The 27,131-nt window shown below is 38.9% G+C and overlaps 1 protein-coding gene across 2 annotated transcripts in view; it reads left to right on the top strand.

Moving 5' to 3' along the window:
* Positions 1–26,527, top strand: part of LOC108712411 (protein INSYN2B) — a 77,735-nt gene extending 51,208 nt beyond the window's left edge. For both annotated transcript variants that reach the window (XM_041588753.1, XM_018254629.2), the window contains exons 2-4: positions 387–2,402; positions 5,666–5,740; positions 26,142–26,527. In XM_041588753.1, the coding sequence (XP_041444687.1) occupies positions 1,114–2,402; positions 5,666–5,740; positions 26,142–26,328 (1,551 nt within the window). In that variant the 5' untranslated portion in view covers positions 387–1,113 and the 3' untranslated portion in view covers positions 26,329–26,527. The remainder of the gene's footprint in view (positions 1–386; positions 2,403–5,665; positions 5,741–26,141) is intronic.
* The last annotated feature ends 604 nt before the right edge of the window (positions 26,528–27,131 follow it).

The raw sequence follows: 27,131 nt of genomic DNA, 5'->3' as shown, positions 1-27,131 counted from the left end.
TTTTGCTTTCACATATCTTAGTTTGGATTCAGTACAAGGAACTGTTTTATTAATACAGAGACAAAGAAAAGAATTTTAAAAAATTGGATTATTTGGATAAAATAGAGTCTATGGGAGACTGCCTTTCTGTTATTCTGAGCTTTCTGGATAACGGGTTTCTGGATAACGGATCCTATACCTGTATCTTTATAAGGAATAGGATAAAACGGAAACTCAAATATCCAAACAGCTATCATGAAACTGCAGTTTATTCAAATATTTTTAAGATGCTGACTAGCAGCCAAACATAGTTACATCAAGTCCAATCAAGTTCAATCCCTCCAGAGATTTGAATTTTTTACTGAATTTATTTTAAGATAAATAAATGTAATTTTTCTTTCTTACAGACAATGTTTTCTGGGCTACAGTTAATGTGTGGAACACGAGAACAAACTCTCTGCTGATATATCTGAACAGTTTACAAACCAATACAAGTCGTAAAGCAATCCAGAGCAGTTACAAACAAAGATTAATGCAACTTTGCTGGCTTTAGTTCATCATTAAAAGGAAGAAATTATGCCAGCTACTAAATTTGCGCAGTCTACTAACGGATATATTTTTGAAGGCACAGTTTTTTTCCAAGAAATTAATGTTTTTGCACTTATTAATAATGCCGCAAAGAAGAAGGAAGAAGTATTTAAATGGCTGTAACGGCAAGACTTAGCAGAAATAACTCACAGTGAAATGTTGCTATGTACTATAGAAAGTGCTATTTAAAAATAAAGTCGGTGACAATTTAGCTCTCAGTGACAGTAATCTCTATATTACTCATATTTATTCAATATTTAATTACATGTATAACATCAACACTCATCAAATGTGAAAGAAAAACACCAAAGTAGAGTCACTTTTCTATAAACACCATAACTTTGTACAGATGAAACTACATCTTATTTGTTGATGAAACTTACGCCCAAAGAGTAGATTATATGAGAAAAACAAAAACATTGCAAGGGTTTGTTTGGAAATATCGAAGAAAATAAGGCTCTAAAATGAGCCCCTCAACAAAGCATTTTATGGACTTGGTTAATTCATGGCTTTGTTCTCAGATACATTTTTAATTGATCCACTGGAATGGGTCACAAAGAAACAAATTGTCTAGCCAACGAGCCCTACGACTCAATGGAACAGAAACCACTGAGGGTGCGGCCTGCACTGCTGAAAAGAAAAAGTCTTGACTCTGCCGACTCTATAAAGCCATCTAATTACAGGAGAAACAAGTCTCAGCAAGTACGCTTTAAGGAAGACAGCACAAGCACTACGTCTCTAGGTAGTACCCCTCTAATAACAGAGCCCAGTAAAAACACTCTGCTATTAAATGGAAGGGAAGAAAGGTGCCACAACAAATCAATGTGTTTGCTGCCCAATCCAGAATCTCAATGTGGACCTCAAAATATTGCTATACAGACTTCCCCAAGCCTGAGAAAACATTTCCCAAGTTTTAAGACGAAAAAACTTATAGTTAGCAACCCATTAAAACAATTAGCTACAGAGCCAAACTGTTTCCTGAGTAATGGAGATCTTTCAGAAGAAGAGGTGACATCTCAGCTTTCCCATTTAAGAACAGCCGGCCAATTAGATGATGGTTTCAAACAAGTGAATAGACATGGCTCTGTTAAACAAAAATTTTCCAAAGCACAAAGCAATGGACCTATCAATGAAGGCTCAGAATTGGAATTTGATGAAACGTTTGAGAAAGTCCCAGCCTTCACGTTAATACCTGATTATAAGACTGAAAGCACTTTCAAGGTTTATGGAAATGCATATTCAGAAAGTTCTCATGAAAATACTTCACCAACGTTGTATGTCACACCAGCAAAACAAAGTATACTCAAACACCAACCTGGCTTTTCGCATTCAAAGCAAATTGAAAATGAAAAATCACCCCCATCATTGAAAACACATATTGACTTGAATAGAACATCTTTAACACCTTCTTTAAATAGCAATGTCTGTTATCATCTTCACTCAGAGCACCAGCCATTAGAAAACTCCACTAAAAGTTCAGAAAGTGTACCCCAAGTCAGTAATAATCAAGTATTTGTAACATTTGGGAACAACAGTGAAATACAAACTAATGCAGAAACGGCTGTAGCCACAGAGACAAATACAATTCATTTGGATTCTTCACAGCCTTGTAGTAGCATACAAAGTACCTCATGCTCTCCAAAGACCGAAGTACAATGTGATACTAATAAGGAAAACAAAGAAGGAGACCCAAGCCATAAGGCACATGGTGAATTGTGCTCCTTACAAGATAAACTGCAGACAAAAGAAGAATCCTTGCACTCAAACCAAGAGAAGATTAAGATCCTTTTGAATGTAATTCAAGATCTGGAAAAGGCCAGAGCTCTCAATGAAGGGTACGGCACCATTTACAATCTAAAAGAGGGATATAATGAAAATAACATTCAACAAAAGTTTTCCAACACTGAACAAATATTCCCAGGTGCACTTATCATTGTAAACAATTGGCAATTGGATCTGATTAGTCTTCTGCAGGTAGAATAATTAAAGCAAATGTCAGATTGGTTGCTGTTGGTTACTGCTCATATTTGTTCGGTAATAGTAAATGAGCCTCAATAAGATGTATACTTATAGGTTACAATATGCAGTCGGGTACATGTAAGTGGTTATTTACTAAAGTCCGGTCTTGATTGCCTAGGTTGTATATAAGTCAATGGGAGAGGTCCTTATCCTATTTGGACGTTTCTGTGGTCTGCGATGGAATTAGCCCAAAAATCAGACTATCCTACAATTTGGGTAAAAACCTCCAAAAAATTGTACGTTTCTAATATTCGCATGATTTTATCGAGTTTTCCCCCAATCTGATTAAATGGTGCTTTTTTAATAATACAGGTCCAATCATGGATTCTAGTTTGGTCTGACTTTTTTTAATTAAAAAATCTGAAAAATTCGGATTTTAGTAAATAACACTCTTATACTTGTAAAACATGCAGGTATAGAGAAACCATAATGGCAATCTAATAAACTGTGTAATTTCCAAGAAAATTAAGAAAATAATAAAGAATACAGAAAAGCAATCTCATGCCCTTTGCATAATGACCAATTCAGTCTTATGCAATCCAAAAGTAAATAAATATTTGTTTTTACTAATAGGCCATCAAAAGAAGGATTAGACTCTATTGGGGAAATGTAATAAAATTTGCAAAGAGCAAAACCTTGCGAATAAAAATGTGCCTATCGCAATGTAATATTCTATTCATTGCATTGTGAATCTTAATTGCGCATTGCGAACCTTTAACACCTGCTCTGGAGTTTCGTTAAATATGTTGTTGCAAAAAATGGTTTGGGATTGCTAAATTTTATTACACACACTGCAAATGTTGCAAAGGAACTCATTGAGGTCTCTAATCAGTCAGAATTTGCTCAAACATGGTTGCTAATATTCGCAAAAGTGTTGACAAATATTTTTTGTGATAACAAAATACAGTATATTACATTCCCCCTTATAGATTCTATCTGTACCACTGCAAAGGGGATTATAGTAAAGATGAAAAAGACAAAATATCACTATCTTAAATATACTTTAGTTATGTGTGAAACCTTTTACTATATAATATAAAGAAAGGGACACATTCCTTTTTTTTTGTAAAGGAATCTGGTTTGTAAAGCTAAAATGTTAAGTAAAATTTACTCCCAATTTTTGCTTTAAGATATAGATAAACCACCATATAAATAACACCCGAAAAACAACATTTCTGAGCAGCAAAGTGCCGGACACCCATGATTACCCATAATTGTTATTAAAACGGAAGAAGAAAAATTTCCTTGTGACTTACTATAGACTCAATTTTACTTAATCACTTATGGATTGTATAGAGGTATAATTGCCAAACAGTATTATTCTTTAAATAGAGCAACCGTAAAACCCCACACATATTTCCAAAAATGTATGTAAATAAATAAATATAAAGTGCAACAAGTGCCGAGTGCCAATTCAATCATGTACAATAATTCCCAAGGTGATTTGTGTTCAAATCAAGGAACTTTTTTGCCCACCGTGATGCTAATTACCCAGGAGCACCTTTGCTTCTAAAAAACAGTATGTGAAACATATTCCCTTAACGTTTGGACGAATACCCCATTGTGGCATCACTATCTGTATTCTACAGAAATGTGTCATTGAGTTTGTTGTACTGCACTATAAAATTATTTATTTGTACATCCTTTTCAGCAAAACAGTTTTATAATCAATACCTTTTGAAAATGATACAATATGTACTTTAAGAGCATCAAAAAGAAGGCTCATTAGTGAATGCAAGTGCAATAGAGGTGGACTAACAGAATTAGCCAGGTATCAGCGACATTCATAAAAGCATGAATGTGTCCCACAGATGCTCCTTGTACTTTCATGTAATTGTGGAGCACCAATGTGCCTGCTCCGATAAACTGTATGCAAGTACAATCATTGAGGCCAGTGACCCTGGAATTGCTGCCAAACTAGATGTGGTGGGAATTCCACAGTTTCCCTGCAGGTTGCCTATACTGAAATGGCCAAGGATATCATAGTTGTGCTCACTAAACAATTGAAACTGAGTCATCTGAACTCAATGCTGGCCACAACTTGTGTGTGAGTCTTGTAAATGTGCAAGGCAATTTGCATGTGTTTTGGCGCATATCATGCAAAATGCACCCAAGTGGCCATAATGATACATTTAGCACCATGTACTGCATTTGTAAATGAGCCTTGCTATCTATTTAATGTACTGTTGGTGTCCTGTAAAGGCAGAATGAGAAGGATGAATAGATTTTATAGAGAACTAATATATAAATATTTTTCACATAGTGAAATCCATTAATTGACTTCAACAATAAGGGGCAGATTTACTAAGCTTGAGTGAATGGTTCGAATGTCAAAAAGTTCGAATTTCGAAGTAAATTTTTGGGTACTTCGACCATCAAATAGGCTATATTTGACCATTCAACAACGATTCGAACGATTCGAAGTAAAAATCGTTCGACTATTCGATCATTCGATAATCAAAGTACTGTCTCTTTAAAAAAAACTTCAACTTCATACTTCACCAAATTAAAGCTACCAAAGTGCAATGTTAGCCTATGGGGACCTTCCACAGCACTTTTCGAAGTTTTTTTGGTCGAATAGAAATCCTTCGATCGTTTGCTAAAAATAGTTGGATTTGTTAGATTCGAACGATTTTTATTTGACCGCAGGATTGCCAAATTTGTTGAAAAAACGTTGAATTCGATATTCGAATTCGAAGTTTTTTAATTCGATGGTCGAATCTCTAAGTTTTTTGTACTTCGAAATTCAACCCTTAGTAAATCTGCCCCTAATTGTTATTCTGTAGCACAATAAATACAATAGCATTTAGTGTATCACAATCGGATACGTCATAATCCTCTAGATAAGGTTATGGTGAATAGGAATTGTTTACCTAAAGTTATAACCAATTCCCTCATTTGCTACCCGACAATTGCCAAGTCCTTCTTGAAAAGTGAATATAAATCAGGCAGGGGATTTGAGATTAAGGTATTGTGTAGATTTACATTTGATCACGGGTGGCCATTAAATCCTTTGAACATGTTTTTATATCTGTTAAGCATTCACAATACTAATGAAATGAACTCTCTAATTGCACAGACGCCACTTCTACCGAACTGGACAAGATCTAAACAATTGCAGCACTTGCCAGAGCACAGCTTGCGTTATTTACAGGTAGGCAAACATTATTATTTTTACTGTTAAAAGCAAGTCTACAAATTAAAAAAAGGGGAAAGCAAACGTTAAAAAAAGGAAAAAAGATAGGAGGATAATCATTTCAGGCATAAAAAACTTCAAGTGTGCCACTGGCCACAAAAAAATAGGCAGGCAAACCGTCTGTATAATCAAGCTCAGCACTGATTAAGACCCCGACATATATGGTTTCTATGTTGTAACAATGCACTTCTTAGTATTTTTCCAGTGTTATGGAATGGCCCAATCTCATTGGTGAGATGGTATGCAAGTGATTTTGGAGTAAACAGTTCAAAGCTCAGCACCAATAGGAGAATGTTTTGTATATGATACCCACGCGAAAAGGACGGCACTCCGTTAAAAAAGGCAGATTTATTGCAGGATGCTGTAGAGATACATGGCCGTATGCGTTTCGGGAACAGATTCCTTAATCAATGTTTTGTATATGGTTTACATCATATTAAGTGGCATATTAAAGAATCTTACCAAACTGTTTTGCACCTGTAACACCTATTTGGGCCACTCGGGGTTAATTCACCAGCTAGAACACTAGAGCATGGGTTACACGCGACTTACACCCAGGGCAGGGCCTTCGCTAAGTGGAAGTGTTCCCTCTATGGTGTAGTGCAACTACATCCCCCCAGGCTACTGTGCACACAAAAACAACTTTGGCGCCAGGAGGTTCTTAACAATCAGGAACGGTTTATTATGCCAAAAAGGGCAAATGACCACAGGTTTCAGTACTCACGCAGGAGTTGAGGAAAACAGCATATTGAGAGTTCACACAGATCAAAGGCAGTCTCACACAGAGAGTACACAGGCAAATGCAGTACAACATTTCCCTCCTGGAAGTTGTCAGGCAAGCAGCTTCTACCCTACAGTCCCTCTTCACTGAGGTCCCTGACTGGAGGCAACACACAGAGCCTCTGGGAAGCTCCTCCCTTACTGCAAATCCTTGTTGGAGCTTCAGCTGCTCTTTCTCTCTATCCTATCTGCCTTTCTCTCCTAGAGAGACTATGACAAGTCTGTCCTAGTATATCTGTTCCTCATTCACGGGGTTTCCTGGTCCCCGACTTGGACACATGCCTTCTTCTGGGCCTATTGCACTCAGTCCCCCTGAGCACATCCAGCTGGATCAGCATCCAGAGGCAAAAGAGGAAGAGGCCACTCCCTGCACACACTATATAGGAGTGAGTCAGAGCAGTGTCATCAAATCTCTCAGCCTATCACTGTAAAGGTTATTCTGTAACAGGGATTCTACCCAATAACCCAAGGAAATGGTGAAAAGATTAACTCTATAGGGCCTGCATCCCTATAGGGCCCTACACACCTTTAACATTGAGACACCATTTTGTGATGGTCTGTGTGCTGCCTCAGAGATCACCTGACCAGAAATACTGCAGCTCTAACTGTAACAGGAAGAAGTGTGGAAGCAAAAAGACAGAACTTTGTCCGTTAATTGGCTCATGTGTCATACCATGTTTGGTTTGTTGGCGTGCACCGTAAATCGCAAGATCATATTATTCACAATTATGTCCACTTGAGAATAGAATATCTGTTTGTTTACTTACATAAATGAAACACCTCACCCTATGGCAAAAAAATTATAGTGAAGTTAAAAATGATGAAATTAGTTTTCGGTGCATATTCATATCCTCTGCGAAGATCTCAGCAGAACAATTAAATACGCTCATGTTGCATTCCGAAACCAGCTCTTTCCGCAGCTGTTGCAAAACGAATTCTCCTCACATAATTGATATGTTGATGAAAACAAAACTGTGCTACTTTTAAGGTTGCCACCTGTCTGGATTTGACCCGGACAGCCCACGGTTTTCAGAAGGGCTGCCCGGGTCAAGACAGTCTGCCTGGTTTTCCAGATAGGGCAGGCCGGGCAGGATCTCAACTGATTTATCAGCCAATCTCTGATCGGCATGTCATGGCCCCACCCAAGTAATGTAGCACACTCCGCCCGCAATGTCACTGCCCCGCCCCTGTGACATCATGGCCCAGCCCCCTGCCTGGATCGTGAGCCGCACAGAGGTGGCAACCCTAGCTACTGCAGCTGGGTAGATATTAGTTTTGTGGAAACAGAAATGTTAGCGCATAAATAAGAGAGTGGCTGTTATTGCAGGCCTACAACAAAACTAGTCACATTCAAAATATTTTGAAGTTGCACAAAAGAAAAAAAAAACTAGGGATGCACCAAATCCACTATTTTCAGATCTGTCCGGATCCCTAATCCTTTGGGAAAGATTAAACCAAATGCCGAACTGAATCTGAACCCTAATCTGCATATGCAAATCAGGACAGGGAAGGGGTAAAGAAAATCGTGAGCTGCGCGCGCAGTTAAAAATCATGTGACCTAAAGTTCCCACATCCCTGAAATGGAATATATTGGGAATGTCAGTTATCCCAGCATGGATAATGGTGCCATTTTTTTCCCAATAATTCATATTTTAAGGTTGATTCATTTTAGAGACACAAGAGAAAGAGAGAACGTCGCACTCTGGTACTATTAAAGTCTGCTATGAATATCTACCCATATGAAACATTAATTCATGTCAATATCCGTATCAAGCACACAGGTATTTAATTAAATCATAATCCTTGCATATCATACACAAACACACACACAAGACAAGCACATTCGGACTCACACATTTACATGCATACACAATGGAATTTGTGCTACAGTGTCTGCCTTATATTTCTTACTTACATAAAGATAAACCAATTCTTGTGGCAGCTAAAATTGTGACAGTACATAAGTGTTAATTAGCACAATTATGGCAACACAAAAAATGCTAATTGGCATAATACCAAAGAGACCTGAAGAGTTGTAAAACTTTCATAGGCAGTGACCTTTTCTATTAATTACAATTTTGCCTGGTTTCTATTCTGACAAATTAGCATGCTGCTAAAGAAATGCCATTAGAACGCTTTTCACATTCACTGCACATCAAGTGATAGAAATTTTTTTTTTTTTAGTTAAAGAAAACTTTTTATCTTACATAATTAGCAGAACAAAAGAGACTATAGCAAACTTTTTGCTATAAACATTATGGGGCACATTTACTTAGGGTCGAATATTGAGGGTTAACCCTCGATATTTGACTGTCAAAGTAAAATCCTTCGACTTCAAAGATCGAACGATTTACCGCATTTCCTTCGTTCGTACGATCCATCGATGGAACGATTTTCCTTCCTATGGAAAGCCTATGGGGACCTTCCCCATAGGCTAATATTGATGCTCGGTAGGTTTTAGTTGGCGAAGTAGATGGTCGTAGTTTTTTTTAAAGAGACAGTACGTAACTATCTAATGGTCAAATAGTCGAACGATTTTTAGTTCGAATCGTTCGAAAGTCGAAGTCATAGTCGAAGGTCGAAGTAGCCAAAAAAATACTTCAAAATTCGAAGTATTTTTTATTATATTCCTTCACTCGAGCTCATTAAATGTGCCCCTATATGTTTATAAACACATTTGCAACCATATATATATATATATATATCACTGACTGTAATACAGATGTTCCTCATGGCCTGTGGCATGTAGATTGTTTGGATTGCCAGTGTTGTTAGGAATAAAACAACAGAGATCAAAATGCATCTATCTGCTTGTCACCACTTTCACGGAGACATATGTGAAACAAGTAGTGATGAGCAAAAACTTTCCCTTAGATTTTTCTGCGAAAAAAAACCCACCCGTAGTGGCAAATTCACTAACCTCCGTAAATTCGCCAGCGACGGCTTTGCTCACATCGCAACACTTCGCCAGGTGTAGATTTGCCAGGACAGCGCTAATCCGGAGCTGCGTCCTGGGCACCGAACTCTGGCAAAGTTTCGCTAACGTTACTGTGCCAAGCGAAGGGAAGTTGCGCTAGCGTTGGCCAATTTGCATACGTCTGAAAGTTAAAGTACAATAGACATATATGTTGCAGCAAATACATTACACTACACAAGTCCAGGGAAGCTTAATAAAATAAAATAGAGTTGTTATATTGCCCTACACATGAGCCCACTGTATAGTTTATGTTCCAAATGTTAGGAAATGTATGGGGGAGCCCAGGTACCCAAAAAAAATTTTACGGACTTTTGCAGCCTATCACCCTGAAACAATTAAAAGACGCCAGCGTTTTTTGGGACTTAGAACATTTTTCAACTAAGAATTGAAGAATCCCTCTACATTCCATTGCACTTCGCCTGGTCTGAGGTGGCGAAGGCAAGTCTGGCGGAACAGGTAACGTTCAGTAAAATGCGCATCTTAGTGAATTTGTGAAGTAACGATCTTTTGCCAGAGCAAAACTTCGTCTGGCGTAAGAGTGCGAAGTATCGCTAGAGTCTATCTCCTTTGCTAGCGAAATTTTGCCATTATAAATACGTGTCAAAAACATTTTATCGCTTGTAAAACTAAAAAATTGTTGCCCATAGACTTTAATGCATTTGGGAAACTTTTTGGCATTTCTGGATTTTTCGGCAAAGCAAAATAGGTGAAATTCATCCATAAACCCATAACTAGAAACAAGCTCGCAACATATTTTTTTTTTTGCAATTATAAATACTGGAAAACTGGTTTGTTTAAAGGGAAACAATGAGCACTGAATAAAGAAACCCCGCCCTTCACTAAGCCGTAGCATTTGTAAAAAACAGAAGCTCATTAAACAGTGAGGGATCATGTTTAGGCTACCATCTTGGATTCAGCTTCTCCTCTGCTAGGCTAGTTAGAGTTCTTCATAGCCTTGCCTGCATGTACTGCTTCCTCATTCCTGTCTCATTCTTTGGAAGGGTTAATTTCAGCAGTCCTTTAGATGTCCAGGCAGCTAATTATATTAAATATATCATTATATATACTAATTGATCTGTTAGACTGGCATTACTTAGCTTCGTTTCTATCAGAGAATTAGTGCCAAGAGACAGGATTTTTACAACTGATCAGTGATTAGCTTTTTCAGCCAGCTGCAGATTGAACAGTGAAAGCAATTACCTGATTGGTTGCCATGGGTTACTGCCCAGGTGCAAATGTGCCTAGTGTTCATAAATGAGAAACCTAGTAAAGTAGACTAGCATACTAAGCAGAGCTATATATTCAAGTGTTTCTTACCTATACACCTTGGCAATAATTGACCTTTTTAGGGCAGAGACACACGCTCAGATTTGGGGGGATTCAGTGTCGGACCGGGCCAACTGGGCACCGGGAAAAAAACAGCCCAGATCTGCTTCCCAGTTGCGCGCGACTCCTCTTTGTCGGTGGTCATGGCAAAATCAAAATTTCACGAGTGAGCACTAGCATTGCGCAGCGCGCATGCGCACTGAGATGGCGCTGCACGCGTGCGCACTCGTGCGCACTGGCACACATACACATACCCGGCACCGGAGTGACGGAGCTGCAGGGGGTGCAGGAGGGGGGCCTGGGGCCCCAAGCTCCCAGTCCGACCCTGGGGTGATTTAGTCGATAAATCACCTCTTCTTCGGGCAACTAATCTCAGCAAACTGCCTCCCGCCCGCTAGAATGTAAATCGCTGGCGGGATGGCATTCGGAGCGATTCGTTTTCCAAAGTCCCCTGAAGTTTCCTCGTGAGGCAGTTCGGGGAGAATAGTCTGCCCAAAGAAGAGTCGCTAGGCGACTAATCTTCCCGAATCTGAGCATGTGTCTCTGCCCTTAAAGGAAAACTATACCCCAAAAATTAATACTTAAAGGGCATGTAAAGTCTAAAATAGAATAAGGCTAGAAATGCTGTATTTTGTATACTAAATATAAACATGAACTTACTGCACCACAAGCCTAATCAAACAAATAAGTTAAGCTTTCAAAGTTGGCTAGAGAGGGGCACCATCTTTTAACTTTGTTAAACATCTTTGCAAGATTAAGACTGTGCACATGCTCAGTGTGGTCTGGGCTGCTTAGGGATCGTCATAAACAAAGCTGCTTGAGTTCTGCATGGCTGGTAAGTAAGGTGGGGGCTCCCCCTGCTGTTCATAAGTATGATTGTTTCCCTGCTCAGCAGTTAGGGACCATCTGACAATTCCTATCCACATCAGTAAATGAAGGGAGAATGTCACTGCATACAGTCAGGTTTCTTATAAAAACGGTACACATTCTTTAATTGAAGTATATTGGAGATAGGTTTCTTTTTTTATTAAAGAAAGTAAAAATGGGATTTTATTTTTTTGCCTTTACATGCCCTTTAAGCAACAGATAGTTTACATCATATTAAGTGGCATATTAAATAATCTTACCAAACTGGAATATCTATTTAAGTAAATATTTTCCCTTTTACATCTCTTGCCTTGAACCACCAGGCTTGATAAAGGGCCCTGAGGGGCCTGAAACGTTACCCTTTTGCGGATACATATGGGCTTAATAAAACACTGATTTCAAAAAACAATCTAACAGTGTGGTTCTGGATTTTTGACTACTTGAACCACCATTTTGTGATGGTCTGTGTGCTGCCTCGGAGATCACCTGACCAGAAATACTGCAGCTCTAACGGAAGAAATTTGAAGCAAAAGACACAATTCTGTCTGTTGATTGGCTAATGTGACCTAAGAAGTATAGTTTGTTTGGTTTGTTTGAGTGCACAGTGAGTTTGATTCCAGGGGGCGGCCCTTATTTTTTAAAATGGCAACTTTCTATTCAGGATTACCCAATGGCACATACTACTAAAAAAGTATATTATTATCAAAATGATTTATTTACATGAAGCAGGGTTTTACACATGAGTTGTTTTATGCAATATCTTTTTTTTGGGGGGGGTATAGTTTTCCTTTAAAGGGGTTTTCACGTTTAAATATTAGCATCATGTAGATAGTTTGCAATTCATCTTCGTTTTTTGTGTATTTTTTAGTTATTTCAGATTTTGCTAGACAGCCCTCCAGTTTGGTATTTCAGCAGCTAGGGCCTTAATTACCAAGTAATTAAAAAAATTCTATAAACACTGTAATGAAAAAAAAACCTAAAAGTTAACTTAAAGGTGAACCACCCTTTTATCGTTAAGATTCAGAAATTATATTTGCTTCTTAGGGCCGAGAGACAGAAAAAAAACATGCTGACAATGAAAGCAATATTTAGTTGGATTGTTGCAGAACCATGTCAGTAACAGTTTCCCTAATTTCTATGGCATTCTTACTGATTCATGTTAAAGTTCTAATTCATGCCCAAACAGTCTCAGGCAGATTGCCTGCAAATGTCCTTATGTAACATAGCAACCCCATTGTGTCAGTATGCTCCACAAAAAAGAGATCAGCATGTGGTGGTGGCCCACTTGCAGTCTGGATTTCAGCTATGGCACCATACAGAGAGACAACATAACGCTATGCCAGCAAACACATTTACCCTATAATTTTATAGTACAATACAGTGTAACAGAGTAAAAGCAAGTGAACTATAAAAGGGCCTTTAATACTGTATATCTGTTGTCTATTTATTTGTCAGAGGAATATAACTTGATAGAGAGTGTTGTAGTTCATAAAGGTCCCTCATACTCTTCTTGAACAGAAAAGGCCACCAGTATATGTAACTCTGTATTCACATACTGTACACAAGCCCAAAAGTTTTGTTTTTGGAATATTTTTATGCTACACGTCAATTGCTGTCATGTTTTTATGTCCAAAGCAGGGTCAGACTGGGCCGACGGGACACCGGGAAAAAACCCGGTGGGCCCGATGTCCCAGACCCGATCCTCACCAGCTCACCCCCAGGCCATAGAGAGGGTAGGATGGTTGGCGGCTGCCCTATAGGGGGTGCAGGCGGGCCCCATGGGGCGTGTGGGGGCCCCTTGGATGGCAGCCCCCATGGGCCCTGCACCCACCAGTCCGACCCTGTTTTCGAGAATAGAAAATCATTTAAGTTATAAAAACCCAATAGGCTGGTTTTGCTTCCAATAAGGATTCGGATCAAGTACAAGCTACTGTTTTATTTTTACTTATTATTATTATTGCCTTCACTAAGGATTAATTATATCCTAGTTAAGATCAAGTAGAAGGCAATGTTTTATACTTACAGAGAAATAGGAAAGCATTTTTAAAAATCTGGATTACTTGGATAAAATGGAGTCTATGTGAAATGGCCTTCCTCTAACTGGATAAAGGGTTTCTGGATAACGGATCCCATACCCGTAGTGAAAAATGTATTTGTAGTTGTTGAATGAGTTCCCCTCAGTCCCTTTTCTCTCTCATTCCTGCGCAATGTTTCCAAACATTCATCTGCTGATTGCAGTGGCTTACAATGTCATCTAAATCCGAGATCCACTAATTAAGAACACAAGCTTGCGTGGGAAATGAGGACAGATGAATCAAATAATGTTTACAACTTTACTTAAAAACAACATTAAGGTTAAACAAATGTATTAACATGGAGCATGCATGTCACCTTAAAGGAGAAGGAAAGCTATGGAAGCATTTTATTGGCAATAGATTAGCAGCAATAGTGCAAGCTAGAATGCTATATTTATTCTGTAGAATGTTTTACCATACCTGAGTAAAAAGCTCTAGAAGCTCTCTGTTTGTTTACGATAGCAGCTGCACTATTAGCTTGGTGTGACATCACTTCCTGCCTGAGTCTATCTCTGCTTACTTATAGCTCTGGGCTCAGATTACAGCAGAGAAGGGAGGGGGGAAGAGGAGCAAACTGAGCATGCTCACGCCCGGGGAAGGGAGGTTTAAGCTGAAAGAAGGAAGTCGGATACAGAAGTCCATGTGTACACAATAGAAGGAAAGAAATGCAGTGTTTCTTTTGAAAGAGGGCTCAGAACAGCATTACTTTGAGAGTTTACTGGTGTATTTATATAGGCCTTTCTGATAAGGCTTACTTAGTTTTAGCCTTTCCTTCTCCTTTAAAGGATAAGTAAACATTTAAAATAAGTGTAAAATTGATGAGGGGCTGTTCTAAGCACTTTTGCAATGTACATTCATTAATTATTTTTCTTTAATTCTGAAATATTAAAGGATACATGTACTGTTAATATGAATGAATGTTGTTACAACAGCACCACATGCTGGCCATTTTCCCACCAGACTGACCGCCAAGTAGTCAAGGAACCTTTCCTAAGCAGAAGAACATCACTTACATTCATTTTTTATTTTATTTTTTTCACAAGATAGTAGGGGAAATATGCACTGTTATTATGAATGAATGAAAGAGCAGCATTTTTCTTTCTCCTGACAACTTCCTTGACTACTTGGTGGTCAGACTGGTGGGAAACTGACCAGCAGGTGGCGCTGTTGTAACAAAATTCCTACATATTAACAGTACATCTATCCCTTAATATCTTGGAATCAAAACAAAATAAATAAGGAATATACATAGAAAAATATCTTAGAATAGCCCCTTCATCAATTTTACATTCACTTATTTTAAAGGTTTACTTATCCTCTAAATGCATAAAAGCTATGGGATAATAGTGCAATTATTTCAGCTTTCCACATATCCCTTTCTAGGGATGTACCGAATTCACTATTTTGGGATTTGTCCAAATCCCAAATCTTTAATGAAGCATACAGATAGATCCCAATCCGAAACCAAATCCTAATTTGTGTATGTTACAGAATAGTTGGTTTATTTTTTGTGTAGCAATGTGGAAACAAGACATCCCTACAAGTGTTATGTGCCCATAAGAAGCCAGAAGGGCTGCTGTTCCCATCTTGCAATATGTTGTTTTACAGAAGTGGATGAGCTCAGGACTGAACCATTTAATTATGCCCGATATTGTGGATGGACATAAGGGTCACATACAGCACAAGGGAAAAGAACAGACAGCGCAAGGAATGGGTTGAGGGGGAATTTTTCACCAAGTTTTGCCATGACAATGATGCCCATAGACTCGAAACGGTGAATTAAATGGTTGCACGTCAAAAATTTGCCTTGCAATTTGTTGCACATCAAAAAAAATAAAGGTGAAAAGGGTCAAAATTGCCCATAACTAGTCAGGAGTATGATTGGCTGGGAAGGGAGGATAGGCTATTTTTACATTATGCATAGACAAGAAGGATGGTGCCATTTTTACCTAAATATCTTCTACCCACACACCCCCCCTGTTACTGAGATTAGTCTGCAAAGTGAAAGGTTAGGGTCAGGATGGACTTGAAGGTACTGTAGCTGCAGCCATGGGTTTTTTAAGGAAGAGGGTACAGGAACATGGCTGAAGGCAGGCCTGAGGCCAGAGACTGTGGCCAGAAGCCATTGAAATGTGGGGATGTGCTTGCTATAAAAAAGAATGGCTAGCCTCAGTGATTCAATTATGGGTTGCTCTTGATGTACCACAGACCGATAGTGTGGGGGAAAGCCTTCAGTGAAAACACAAAATGCAGAGAATTGTAGTCAAGCATGTTTTCTTTATTGTCACAGCCCTCAGTAGATCAGCAGCACATTTACATGGCTTAACCTCCCAGCCTTTTGCAGAACATTGCCCGTAACAGCACACAGCAAGGGGGGACACATGCTCACAGGGCCTCTTGGGCCCTGGCCGACTCAATCTGGATCTAGCCTTTCCTCTTAAACCATGGCTGGCAGGATTCCTGCTGGGAACACTATGCCCACTCACTCCTAGTTGGGGCCATAGCTGCCCATGCTAATTATCTCTCTAACTTACACTTCCTAGAGAGTGCTATTACACCACTAGGCCTCACACTACCTAGGCTCAGTAGCTCTCCCAGGAGATAACTCTATTACTGCAGTGCCCTCTGCTCATCTCTCCTCCCATGACGCATCTCTTAAAATCCCTTCCTGAAGCCTTCCCTTTTATAACTTGCTATTCTACACCCACTGGGGACTTTCTCTCACAGCTGTTATAGTCTAGCTCCCCCTAGTGGCAAACCTAGACATATATATTAACATTTATATTAAATCATTCACATTTCACCCTATTACAGTTGGTCCCAGAAATGCAGCCTTCAGTGGATTTGTGCTTGGTTGGAATGTTAGGGCGTAAAGGGGTGAGTCAAGGTTTTGCAAAAAGACCAATACCAAACCCAAAGCAAGTTGCCTGAAAAAAGAGAGCTAGGGAGCTGAACAGTCAGAATGACTGTTAGTTTAGAATTCTATAAGTGTCACCAGTACACGGATTAAAGTGCACAGTTTTAGTGGTTTACAGGAGTACTCCACTGCACCAGTGATTGTTGACTCAAGTTGTTCATTGTACAGTACTTACTTGTTTTTATTCAAGATACTGACCAGCACCCAAGGCTTTTGCATTTGCTTTTCTTTAAAAACACACACACAGTGCCATATAGTATCATCTGATAACTACACTACTGATATGCGACTCACAAATGAGTACAGCACAGGCCTTTAATGGAAGCGATTTATCAAATAAAACGGTATGCTGGTTTTCCCATTAGATTTATTGGGTTCATTACATCAGGCATGTATTTCCTTACCTTCAAATGCTGCCATTTCATGTGTAAACATTAGCCATTTCCAAAAAAACACAACAAGGCTCTCTAACCATCTATTTTTTAATATATCAAATGTAGTTAGTCGCAACGGGAAAGGGTTTCATTTTCTCCAGTAAAATCCATTCGTAGTGTTTGTTTTTAATAAAAAATATTATTTTACATTATCCCAGAATCACATTTAGGTAGGTATCTCTCTTCTATTCTTTGCAGCTTGGGTATAAAATGGTCTAAGACCGGCTCAGTGGCTGCGCAGTTCTGTATCTCATTTGTCTGCTCTTTGTGCGAGCGCCGCATTGAAAATGACAGGAAAATGTGTTTTAGGATCCAAGCAAGATGTATCATCCTTTGCAGAGGGATTTGAACAAATTGGCGGAACAGATGTCGAAAGGGCAGGAGAGATTCTGTCTAGTTAAAGGAAAAGTTCCTCTTTGATATATTTAATTCCTTTACACTGTGTAAAATCAAGGCAGCAGTCAGAATGTACCTTTTTTCATGGCTGAAAATACATAGTGGGCGCCCCTAGACCCGCTTCCGTTCATAACCCCTGTCTCCTTGTCTTCACATGCACACATTTTCATCGGGAGCACTGAGGATTAGCGAACCAGAAATTTAAAAACTATTGTATCTCATTAGCAGCCCCAGAACTTCCTAACAAATGTGGTTGGGCAGTGTGCTGCCCCCTAAAATCCTGCGCCATAGGCCTGGGACTTGGTGGCCTTTCCACAAATCTGGCCCTGCCTTCTTTATGTTGTTGTATGTTGAATCTTCAGCATGCTTTATTGTCCCCTAAGAAGCAGCTATGCACGTTTCTGGGGTCACTTATCCCTCCTGCAAATCCTTAAATACATAGGTTTGTGGGAAGCTCTTTGTGCCCTCCCCCCAACAAATTCAACTTCCATAGGACAAATTGCTTCTTTATCCAGGATCCCTCTACTGTATATAGTATCTGAAAGGCTGTATATTTGCTAAGACTCATTTTTATAGGCCATTCCTTTCTTTTTAGACAAGTGACAGGGCATATTGCAGTTTTCCATCAGATGTTATGTTGTAATTCCATCCCCAGTTTAAATGGTCTATTCCATCTTCCACTGAAACGTATCTAAGAGCAAAGGAAGAAGGTGTAATGAGAGAGTATAATCCGACATAGAAAAAGAGAAATAAATTGAAATATACATGGAGGAGATTTGCAGTACAGTCAGTACAGAACAAAAGAACATTTCCATATATAGTAAGGGTTGAGTGTTAGCTGCCATGTTTCTGCTGTGGGACTGTTGCCTAATATTCTTTAGATGGAGTTTCTCCTACTGAGGCTGTGAAGTACATTTAGACCAAGGTAGAGAAGATCTGCTCCTTTGAATATGCACCCAGTAGTAGGGATGTCGCGGACTGTTCGCCCGCGAACTAATTCGCGCGAACATCGACTATTCGCGTTCGGCGAATGTTCGCGAACGTCGCGCGACGTTCGCCAATTTGGGTTCGCCTTAGCTGGCGCTTATTTTTGCCCTCTCACCCCAGACCAGCAGATACATGGCAGCCAATCAGGAAGCTCTCCCTCCTGGACCACCCCCCCCCCACCCCCTGGATCACTCCCCTTCCATATATAAACTGAAGCCCTGCAGCGTTTTTTCATTCTGCCTGTGTGTGCTTGGAAGAGCTAGTGTAGGGAGAGAGCTGTTAGTGATTTGAGGGACAGTTGATAGTAACTTTGCTGGCTAGTAATCTACTTGATACTGCTCTGTATTGGAGGGACAGAAGTCTGCAGGGATTTGAGGGACATTTTAGGGTAGCTTTGCTGGCTAGTAATCTACCTTCTACTGCAGTGCTCTGTATGTAGCTGCTGTGGGCAGCTGTCCTGCTGCTGATCTCTCATCTGCATCTGTTCTTCAAACAACTGCCACCTAGCTGTGTGATCTTTTTCACATTCTGTCTAAATATCAATAATAATACCGTCTCCAGAAACACCACCCGAGTGACGTTTTTCAAGCAGCAATAATATATTCCGTATCCACTGCTGTAGTGTATACGTTGACCTTGCAGGCATTATTTGCCCAGTCTTTAACCAAGTGCCACCTAGCTGTGTGAGCTTTTTCACATTCCGTGTCCAGAAACATCACCTGAGTGACGTAGTGTGATTTCTGCCCTTTACAGCACAAAACGCAGCGCTGTGTCAACAATGGATTTTTCAGATACATTTTTGCCCTTGATCCCCCTCTGGCATGCCACTGTCCAGGTCGTTGCACCCTTTAAACAACTTTAAAATCATTTTTCTGGCCAGAAATGTCTTTTCTAGCTTTTAAAATTCGCCTTCCCATTGAAGTCTATGGGGTTCGCGACGTTCGCGAACTATTCGCATGTTTTGTCGCAAGTTCGCGAATATGTTCGCGAACATTTTTTCCGCCGTTCGCTACATCCCTACCCAGTAGCGCTTCATCTTCTTTCTGCTCATTCCCAGCATATCCTCTGGGCTGATGTCACTTGCCTGAGTTAAGGTTTTTCCGCATCTGGCCCTATGTCAGAAAAATTTTGAAATCCTTTTCAAAATCTTTAAGGGGATCTCTGTTTCATAACTATGGCTCATTTAAGTCCTCAAGTGCAGTGAGAAAAGAGCAATTTTGAGGGCAATTGCCATTTTGTTCCCATAATGCTTTTTTCCCCAGAATTCAAGTGTTGTTGCAAGGGGGAGTTGTGCCCAGTGCCGGACCCTTGCCCTCTTGCTCTTAACATTTGGTCTATTTCATGGCCATTCCCTATTTCTTTAAGGGGCTTAAAAATGAAAGAATAGAATATTGTAGAGATAAAAGACTAGGAGAATCAAGAGCTTGAGTGTAGAAAGGTGGAATAATAGTTTGGAAAGTGTGCCCATGGTCTAGGCAGGGTATTCTGGTGAGCCCCTGGCATCTCAGTCCGACACTGGTTGTGCCTGATACAATTGTGGCCAATGTGTTAAAATTAGCACAAATTGGACACAATGGCAGGGAATATATTTAAAGTCTGGTGGTGTCATTTCCAGAGTGCGGCACACAAGTGACATGTGCAGCCTATTCTTTAGACCCAAATGTGTTCTGCCTGGTGCAAAAATAGCTCCAGCGTTTCACTGCGTCAATAGTTGCAGCAGAACTTGATTCAGGGGAGCAGGAATACAGCAGGTTTGGCTCAACTATACAGAAGTGCAAGGAGTCCCTTCAATTGATGGGGTTTTACATGCAACCTACTACAGGAAATTTTGCACTAATGCAATTGCACATGCAGTCATAAATAAACCCTTTTTTGCAATAATAATAATAATAATAATAATAACATAATATAAGTCTAAGTAATGTATATATATATATATATATATATATATATATATAGATATATATATATATATATATATACATGTTCACAGAGTCCGCACACGCTATCTGAGTGCTAAGAAATCGGAGAATCTGAGAAAAGTCGGAAAACCTTGGCCGTAGTATCCAGCTGCAAAATAGCCTGGCTTTGAATTTTCATATTTTCATAAAATTTTGCCTGTTGAGTCTGTAACAATAAAAGATAAAGGGAAAATGGTGCAGTTTAATTTCATGCATTTACTAATGAAATACATATTTTTCTGAACACCTTCAAAAAGTTTAAATCCAATAATCTGGACAGATTCAGAGACATTGCTGACTTTCTATTGATTAAAATATTATACAGGTATGGGACTTGTTACCCAGAATGCTCTGGTTTTCCGGATAATGGATCTTTCCGTAATTTGGATCTTCATACATTGTCTACTAGAAAATCATATAAACATTAAATAAACCCAATAGGCTGGTTTTGCTTCCAATAAGGATTAATTATATCTCGGTTTGGATTTAGTACAAGATACTGTTTTATTATTACAGAAGAAATGGAAACTATTTTTAAAAAAATTTGATTATTTGGATAAAATGGAGTCTGGTCATTCTGTAATTCGGAGCATTTTGGATAATGGGATTCCTGATAATGGATTCCATACCTGTATATACTTTTCAAAATATAGTAATTCAAAAATGTCAATGATTTTAACATTTCAAATATTTGTAGTTGCAACTTTCTGGGGACTGAAACCCCATAACACTCGCGTATAAGCCGTCCCGAGTATAAGCCGAGGTACCTAATTTTAACTCCAAAAACTGGGAAAGCTTATTGACTCGAGTATAAGCCTAGGGTGAGAAATGCAGCAGCTTCTGGTTAGTTTCAATTAAAAAATTGAGGGTTTCTGCTCCCATTGGAGGTGCCGGGGTCTCGTTTTTGGATGCCGGCGACCATTCTTGGATGCTGGCGAATATTCTTGGGAGACTATTCTTGGACGCCGGTGACTATTCGTGGACATGGTGACTATTCCTAGGCGCCAGCGACTATTCTTAGATACTGGCGACTATTCTTAGACGCCGGCGACCGTTTTTGCGCTTGACCCGAGTATAAGCCGAGGTAGAGTTTTTCAGCATATTTTGGGGGCTGAAAATCTCGGCTTATACTTGAGTATATACGGTAATTCTTCAGTTCTGACAATCAGTTGGCTTCTTTTACATTTATAAATCACTGACAGTTTTTAATGAATTTACAGTAGAAAGATGCATACAATTGCATTTTTTTTCATTATGCAGAAAACATAATTTGGGTTAATATATTAAACACTCAAAAATGTGAATCCATTTCATGAATTACCTTTATCAGCAAAAATCAACATGTAGAAATGCAGCAAATATTGTCATTTGTGGAGTAGTCTAGCTATTGTTTTCATGAATAACACGAATAAGGCCATTTTCATATGAGCAATTTACAGATTCCTATTGAATCTTAGAAATGTTAAAACAGGATGTTCACCTTTCGCCCATCAAGCAGTAACAAATGTTCAGAGCCGTCTCACCAAATGATTATGCTGGAATGTAATTAGTTTCAAAATGTCTCATTTGTGAATGCATGGTTCTGGTAATAACAGTCATTACTCAATGCCTACACACATTTGCCTATTGCATTGTCACAATATCCTAGACGTTTCTCATATGTCATCTTTCATGAGCAAAGCATAAAGACAGTAAAAGAGAAGGCTACAGAGCAAATCAGCCGAGGGTAATGTTCAAGTTTGGAGAAGTTCCTACAAATTTTGTGATAGCATGTTTAGAAAATACATCCGTTTGAAATGTACAGGGAAGTGTGCATTTAATTGTATGGGATGCAAAGTTTTGTCTGGCAGTCAGAAAAAATGGATGGTCAGGGTCAGACTGGGCCGGGGGGACACCAGGGTATAAAACTGGGGGGCCACAGGCTCTTGTCGCATGAGTGACATGAGCACTGCTCCCCGCTGGGACACTAAGGGGCCTATTTATGAAGCCGTGAATTTTTCTGGTCAAGTTTTAAATTTGTTGAGATTTATTGTGCTCTGAAGCTGCTTTAAATTACAATCCAAAAATACTTCAGCTAATACCTGTTGAAATCAAGTAGAAGTCAATGGCAGATGGTCCCTTTAACAATTAGGGCATGATTTTTACCTTCATAATTTTATCTTAACTTATTTTTCAAAAAGTTTTCTTGCTAAATTAAGAGAATTTGGGTTTGGGAGAGATAGTCTGTTCTTTATTTTTGATGACATATGAAGACAATCACCTTGTTCATGTGTTTTGAGTTGAATAATGTAAAGGCAATTTACCTCTGTGTCCCTGTATAAGACCCCTTGCCTACCATTTTAAAACCTAATCTTCCCACAATTTAAGGAGAATTCTGTTGTATCTCTAGATACGTTCAAGTATTTTTGGAGCTTTTTAAGGATGAAGCTATTTTAGTGATATTAATGGTTTGGAACAATGGAAAATGGGTGCAATATTAGGGTACATTGGTCCTGTGGGATCTGATATCGAAATATGGGGATCAGAACTAACAAACGACCGGGCATATCTAGGCTTAGGAATTGCAGATGCAGCAGTGTTTGACTAAATATTCATTTTACAAAAAAGTATTTATCATAAGTGCATACATTCATAACAAATCGATTGCATAAAAATTCTACTATCTAAGAATTGTTTCCTATAGAACACATTGCTGGCACACAACAGCATTAATGTCTATGCAGCAGAAGATAATATAAGTGTAATGTGCAAGTGAAGAGCACCTATATAAACCACTGTTGGTGCCATCATTTTCATTATTCATAACCGTGTTCTAAAAAATGAATTCGGTATTGTAAAATAAACAAAAGGAAATCTCTGTTGGGATAACAAAGGAAACCAGAACACGAACAAGAACAAGCACAATACAAAATATTAATCTCACCATTGGTGTATTTTGCTCAATGATAATAGAGAAGTATTGTATTTTAGGTTTTTTTCAATTAACCATGTTAAAAGGTCATTTTAAAAAATAGAACTAAAAAGCTTTCATAGGGTTGAATGCCGGATATATTTTCAAACTATAATAATCTGAAAATTCTAATTAAAAACTTTGCCAGCAAAAAGCTTTGGAAGTCAAGTCAGTGGGAAGTGTGTGTAAGGTTTGTTTTTGAGGTGAGACTTTACAACCTTGTGGAAGAAAAAGTTGATTTAGATTTTTTTTATTTTGCATTTTGCAAAAAATTAACTCCCACATAGTTGCATAGTTACATAGTTACATAGTTAAATTGGGTTGAAAAAAGACAAAGTCCATCAAGTTCAACCCCTCCAAATGAAAACCCAGCATCCATACACACACCCCTCCCTACTTTTAATTAAATTCTATATACCCATACCTATACTAACTATAGAGCTTAGTATCACAATAGCCTTTGATATTATGTCTGTCCAAAAAATCATCCAAGCCATTCTTAAAGGCATTAACTGAATCCGCATCACAACATCACCCGGCAGTGCATTCCATAACCTCACTGTCCTGACTGTGAAGAACCCCCTACGTTGCTTCAAATGAAAGTTCTTTTCTTCTAGTCTAAAGGGGTGGCCTCTGGTACGTTGATCCTCTTTATGGGTAAAAAGGTCCCCTGCTATTTGTCTATAATGTCCTCTAATGTACTTGTAAAGTGTAATCATGTCCCCTCGCAAGCGCCTTTTTTCCAGAGAAAACAACCCCAACCTTGACAGTCTACCCTCATAATTTAAGTCTTCCCTCCCTCTAACCAATTTAGTTGCACTTAGTCTCTGCACTCTCTCCAGCTCATTTATATCCCTCTTAAGGACTGGAGTCCAAAACTGCACTGCATACTCCAGATGAGGCCTCACCAGGGACCTATAAAGAGGCATAATTATGTTTTCATCCCTTGAGTTAATGCCCTTTTTTATACAAGACAGAACTTTATTTGCTTTAGTAGCCACAGAATGACACTGCCCAGAATTAGACAACGTGTTATCTACAAAGACCCCTAGATCCTTCTCATTTAAGGAAACTCCCAACACACTGCCATTTAGTGTATAACTTGCATTTATATTATTTTTGCCAAAGTGCATAACCTGCATTTATCAACATTGAACCTCATTTTCCAGTTTGCTGCCCAGTTTTCCAGTTTAGACAAATCACTCTGCAAAGTGGCAGCATCCTGCATGGAACCTATAGTTCTGCACAATTTAGTATCATCAGCAAAAATAGAAACAGTACTTTCAATGCCCACCTCCAGGTCATTAATAAACAAGTTGAAAAGCAAGGGACCTAGTACAGAGCCCTGCAGTACTCCACTAACAACACTGGTCCAATTAGAAAATGTTCCATTTACCACCACTCTTTGTAGTCTATCTTTTATCCAGTTCTCTATCCAGGTACAAATACTATGTTCCAGGCCAACATTCCTTAATTTAACCAGTAACCTTTTGTGTGGCACTGTATCAAATGCTTTAGCAAAGTCTAAGTAAATCACATCCACTGCCATCCCAGAATCGAGGTCTCTACTTACATTCTCATTGTCTTGAGTTCTCCCACAATTGGCAATATACCTTGCAAACATAATGGTAGAATAGGAACCAAATTGATAAAAGATCAAAGACCCAAACTCACAAGGAATCTTAAAAATGTGTTTGGGTGATGCAAAAAAACCTTTCAAGGGACCATTTTCTAATCCACAAGGATGTCAACAAGTATCAAAGAACAGTCCCCATGTGAAATGACTCTGCATATATTGGGGGTCTGGTCTTGTACTATCTCATGTTACTAGTAGCAGAATGCAACAAAACTTTTTAGGGACTATCCTCTCATATGAGAGGATGTCAAAAAACACTTTTGGTTTACAAAACCTGGGTCCCCCTGCTCACGAGGTTGCCAAGTTGCCATTCTCTCTCTGGTGTCTCAGATGTCAACATGCAAAGGGTACAACCAAATGCAACAAATTACTATATGTACCAAGGCATTTCAATTGTGCCTCCTGTTTACCCCAAAATCATATGCCTTCCATATACCAATTATATTGGACCAGTACATCGTAGTGTAGAATTACTCATTGTGAAAAAGGACAAAGCTTGTACCTAGGGATTTTCAAAGTTGCTGAAATTCAATCTTAAATCTGTTTAACTACTCAACTCCCTTTCTGACCAATGAGATTGTCCATAGTATCTAAGAACTACTCAGCAGGACACTATGACAAAGCACACAATATGTCTACCTATGCATGTTGAAAAGTCCTGCTGTCCCTCAATCTATCATCCATTTTCATATGCCGACCTATCTTACTAAAGAGATTGTGTTATTTTATAGTATCTTTATAACTACCAGGAAGTGAATTGTTGTAGATGGGAAACCATATATTTAGAGGTTTTCAAATGTGCTGAGCTTGTTTGTGTGGTTTGTTTATCTGACCAATGCCACTGATTTTCACTGGGTTTCTGAAAAGTCTCGGTATTCAAGTGTCAAATACGAAAAAGTTGTGGTATTTGAGTTTTTTTCCACACAAGAAATTTTCTGGAAAATGTATTAATAATATGTGCGGATTTGGTCGGAGTTGTTTTCAGAAAATTTTAACAACTTTTTGGAATTTTGATAAGTAATCCCCTAAATGTTGTATTTTTGTATTCACTAGTGTAGAATATGACTTCAGGCAACAAGAAGGCCGATTCCTCCAAGTTTTGAAAATGCTGGAGCAAGTGGAACGAAGCCCTGTCCTGCCTCCTGTACAGAAACCTGATCCTGATAACGCCATTCCCGAAAAACAAGACTTAAGGAAAAAGGCAAAGAAAGTGAAAAAGAAGTGTTTTTGGTGGATTTAATATACAATAGATGAACTCGAAAATCCAAAGCTGCAGGCCTGATCTCTTTGTGGTATAAACTGTAAGCCAGTTATTTGTTTTTCACATTTGCTCACCAAAATAGATTTCCCTACAGGAAGAACCTGTTATAAAAAGTGGAGCATATACATTTTTTTTGTCTGTTTAATAAACAACATGTAAATAAAGTATTTACACATTTCTTTTCTGTGTCTTAATGTTCAGTTATCATTCAAGTATGTTTCACAGATTTCAATAGGGAACAAAAATCTTAGGGTGTGGGGCAGAAATGCAAACTTTTTGGCTTTGTGAAAAATGTTAAGGCTCATTCATGAATGCAGTGCATGGTTCAAAGTTGACTTTGATCAGTTTTCCAAAAAGTTTGAGCATCATTGTGGGCAGCTCTGGTGCAACATTAATAATGGCATTAGTTAGTAACTGGCATGGTGAAAGTCAGTAAATTTGCTAGTGGAGCCCTGGAAGTATTGCCTAATTTGGGCTGGTTTCCTTGCCACAATATACACTAAGCTGAGTACCTGAAGGTGCACAAAGCATGTAAGTCAACACAGGATGACACCAGGTGTGTAACTACAGAGGAAGCAGACCCTGAGGCTGCCCAGTAGGTACAAGGGGCCCATGAGGCCCGAATTAGTGAGTAATTTTAACATATATTGGTGAAACTAGACAACCTCTGGATATGGTGGGGATATCTAAAATTAATTTGCTGTGGTGCCCAGTAACATTTCGTGTTTATTTTAGTGTGCCTCACTTGTATTTGCATTCATAAATGAGCCCAGTTTTCTATA

Source organism: Xenopus laevis, chromosome 3S (genome assembly GCF_017654675.1).
Source record: "Xenopus laevis strain J_2021 chromosome 3S, Xenopus_laevis_v10.1, whole genome shotgun sequence".
Taxonomy (NCBI): domain Eukaryota; kingdom Metazoa; phylum Chordata; class Amphibia; order Anura; family Pipidae; genus Xenopus; species Xenopus laevis.
The sequence above is the reverse complement of the archived record's forward strand: the minus strand, read 5'-3'. Positions and strand labels throughout refer to the sequence as shown.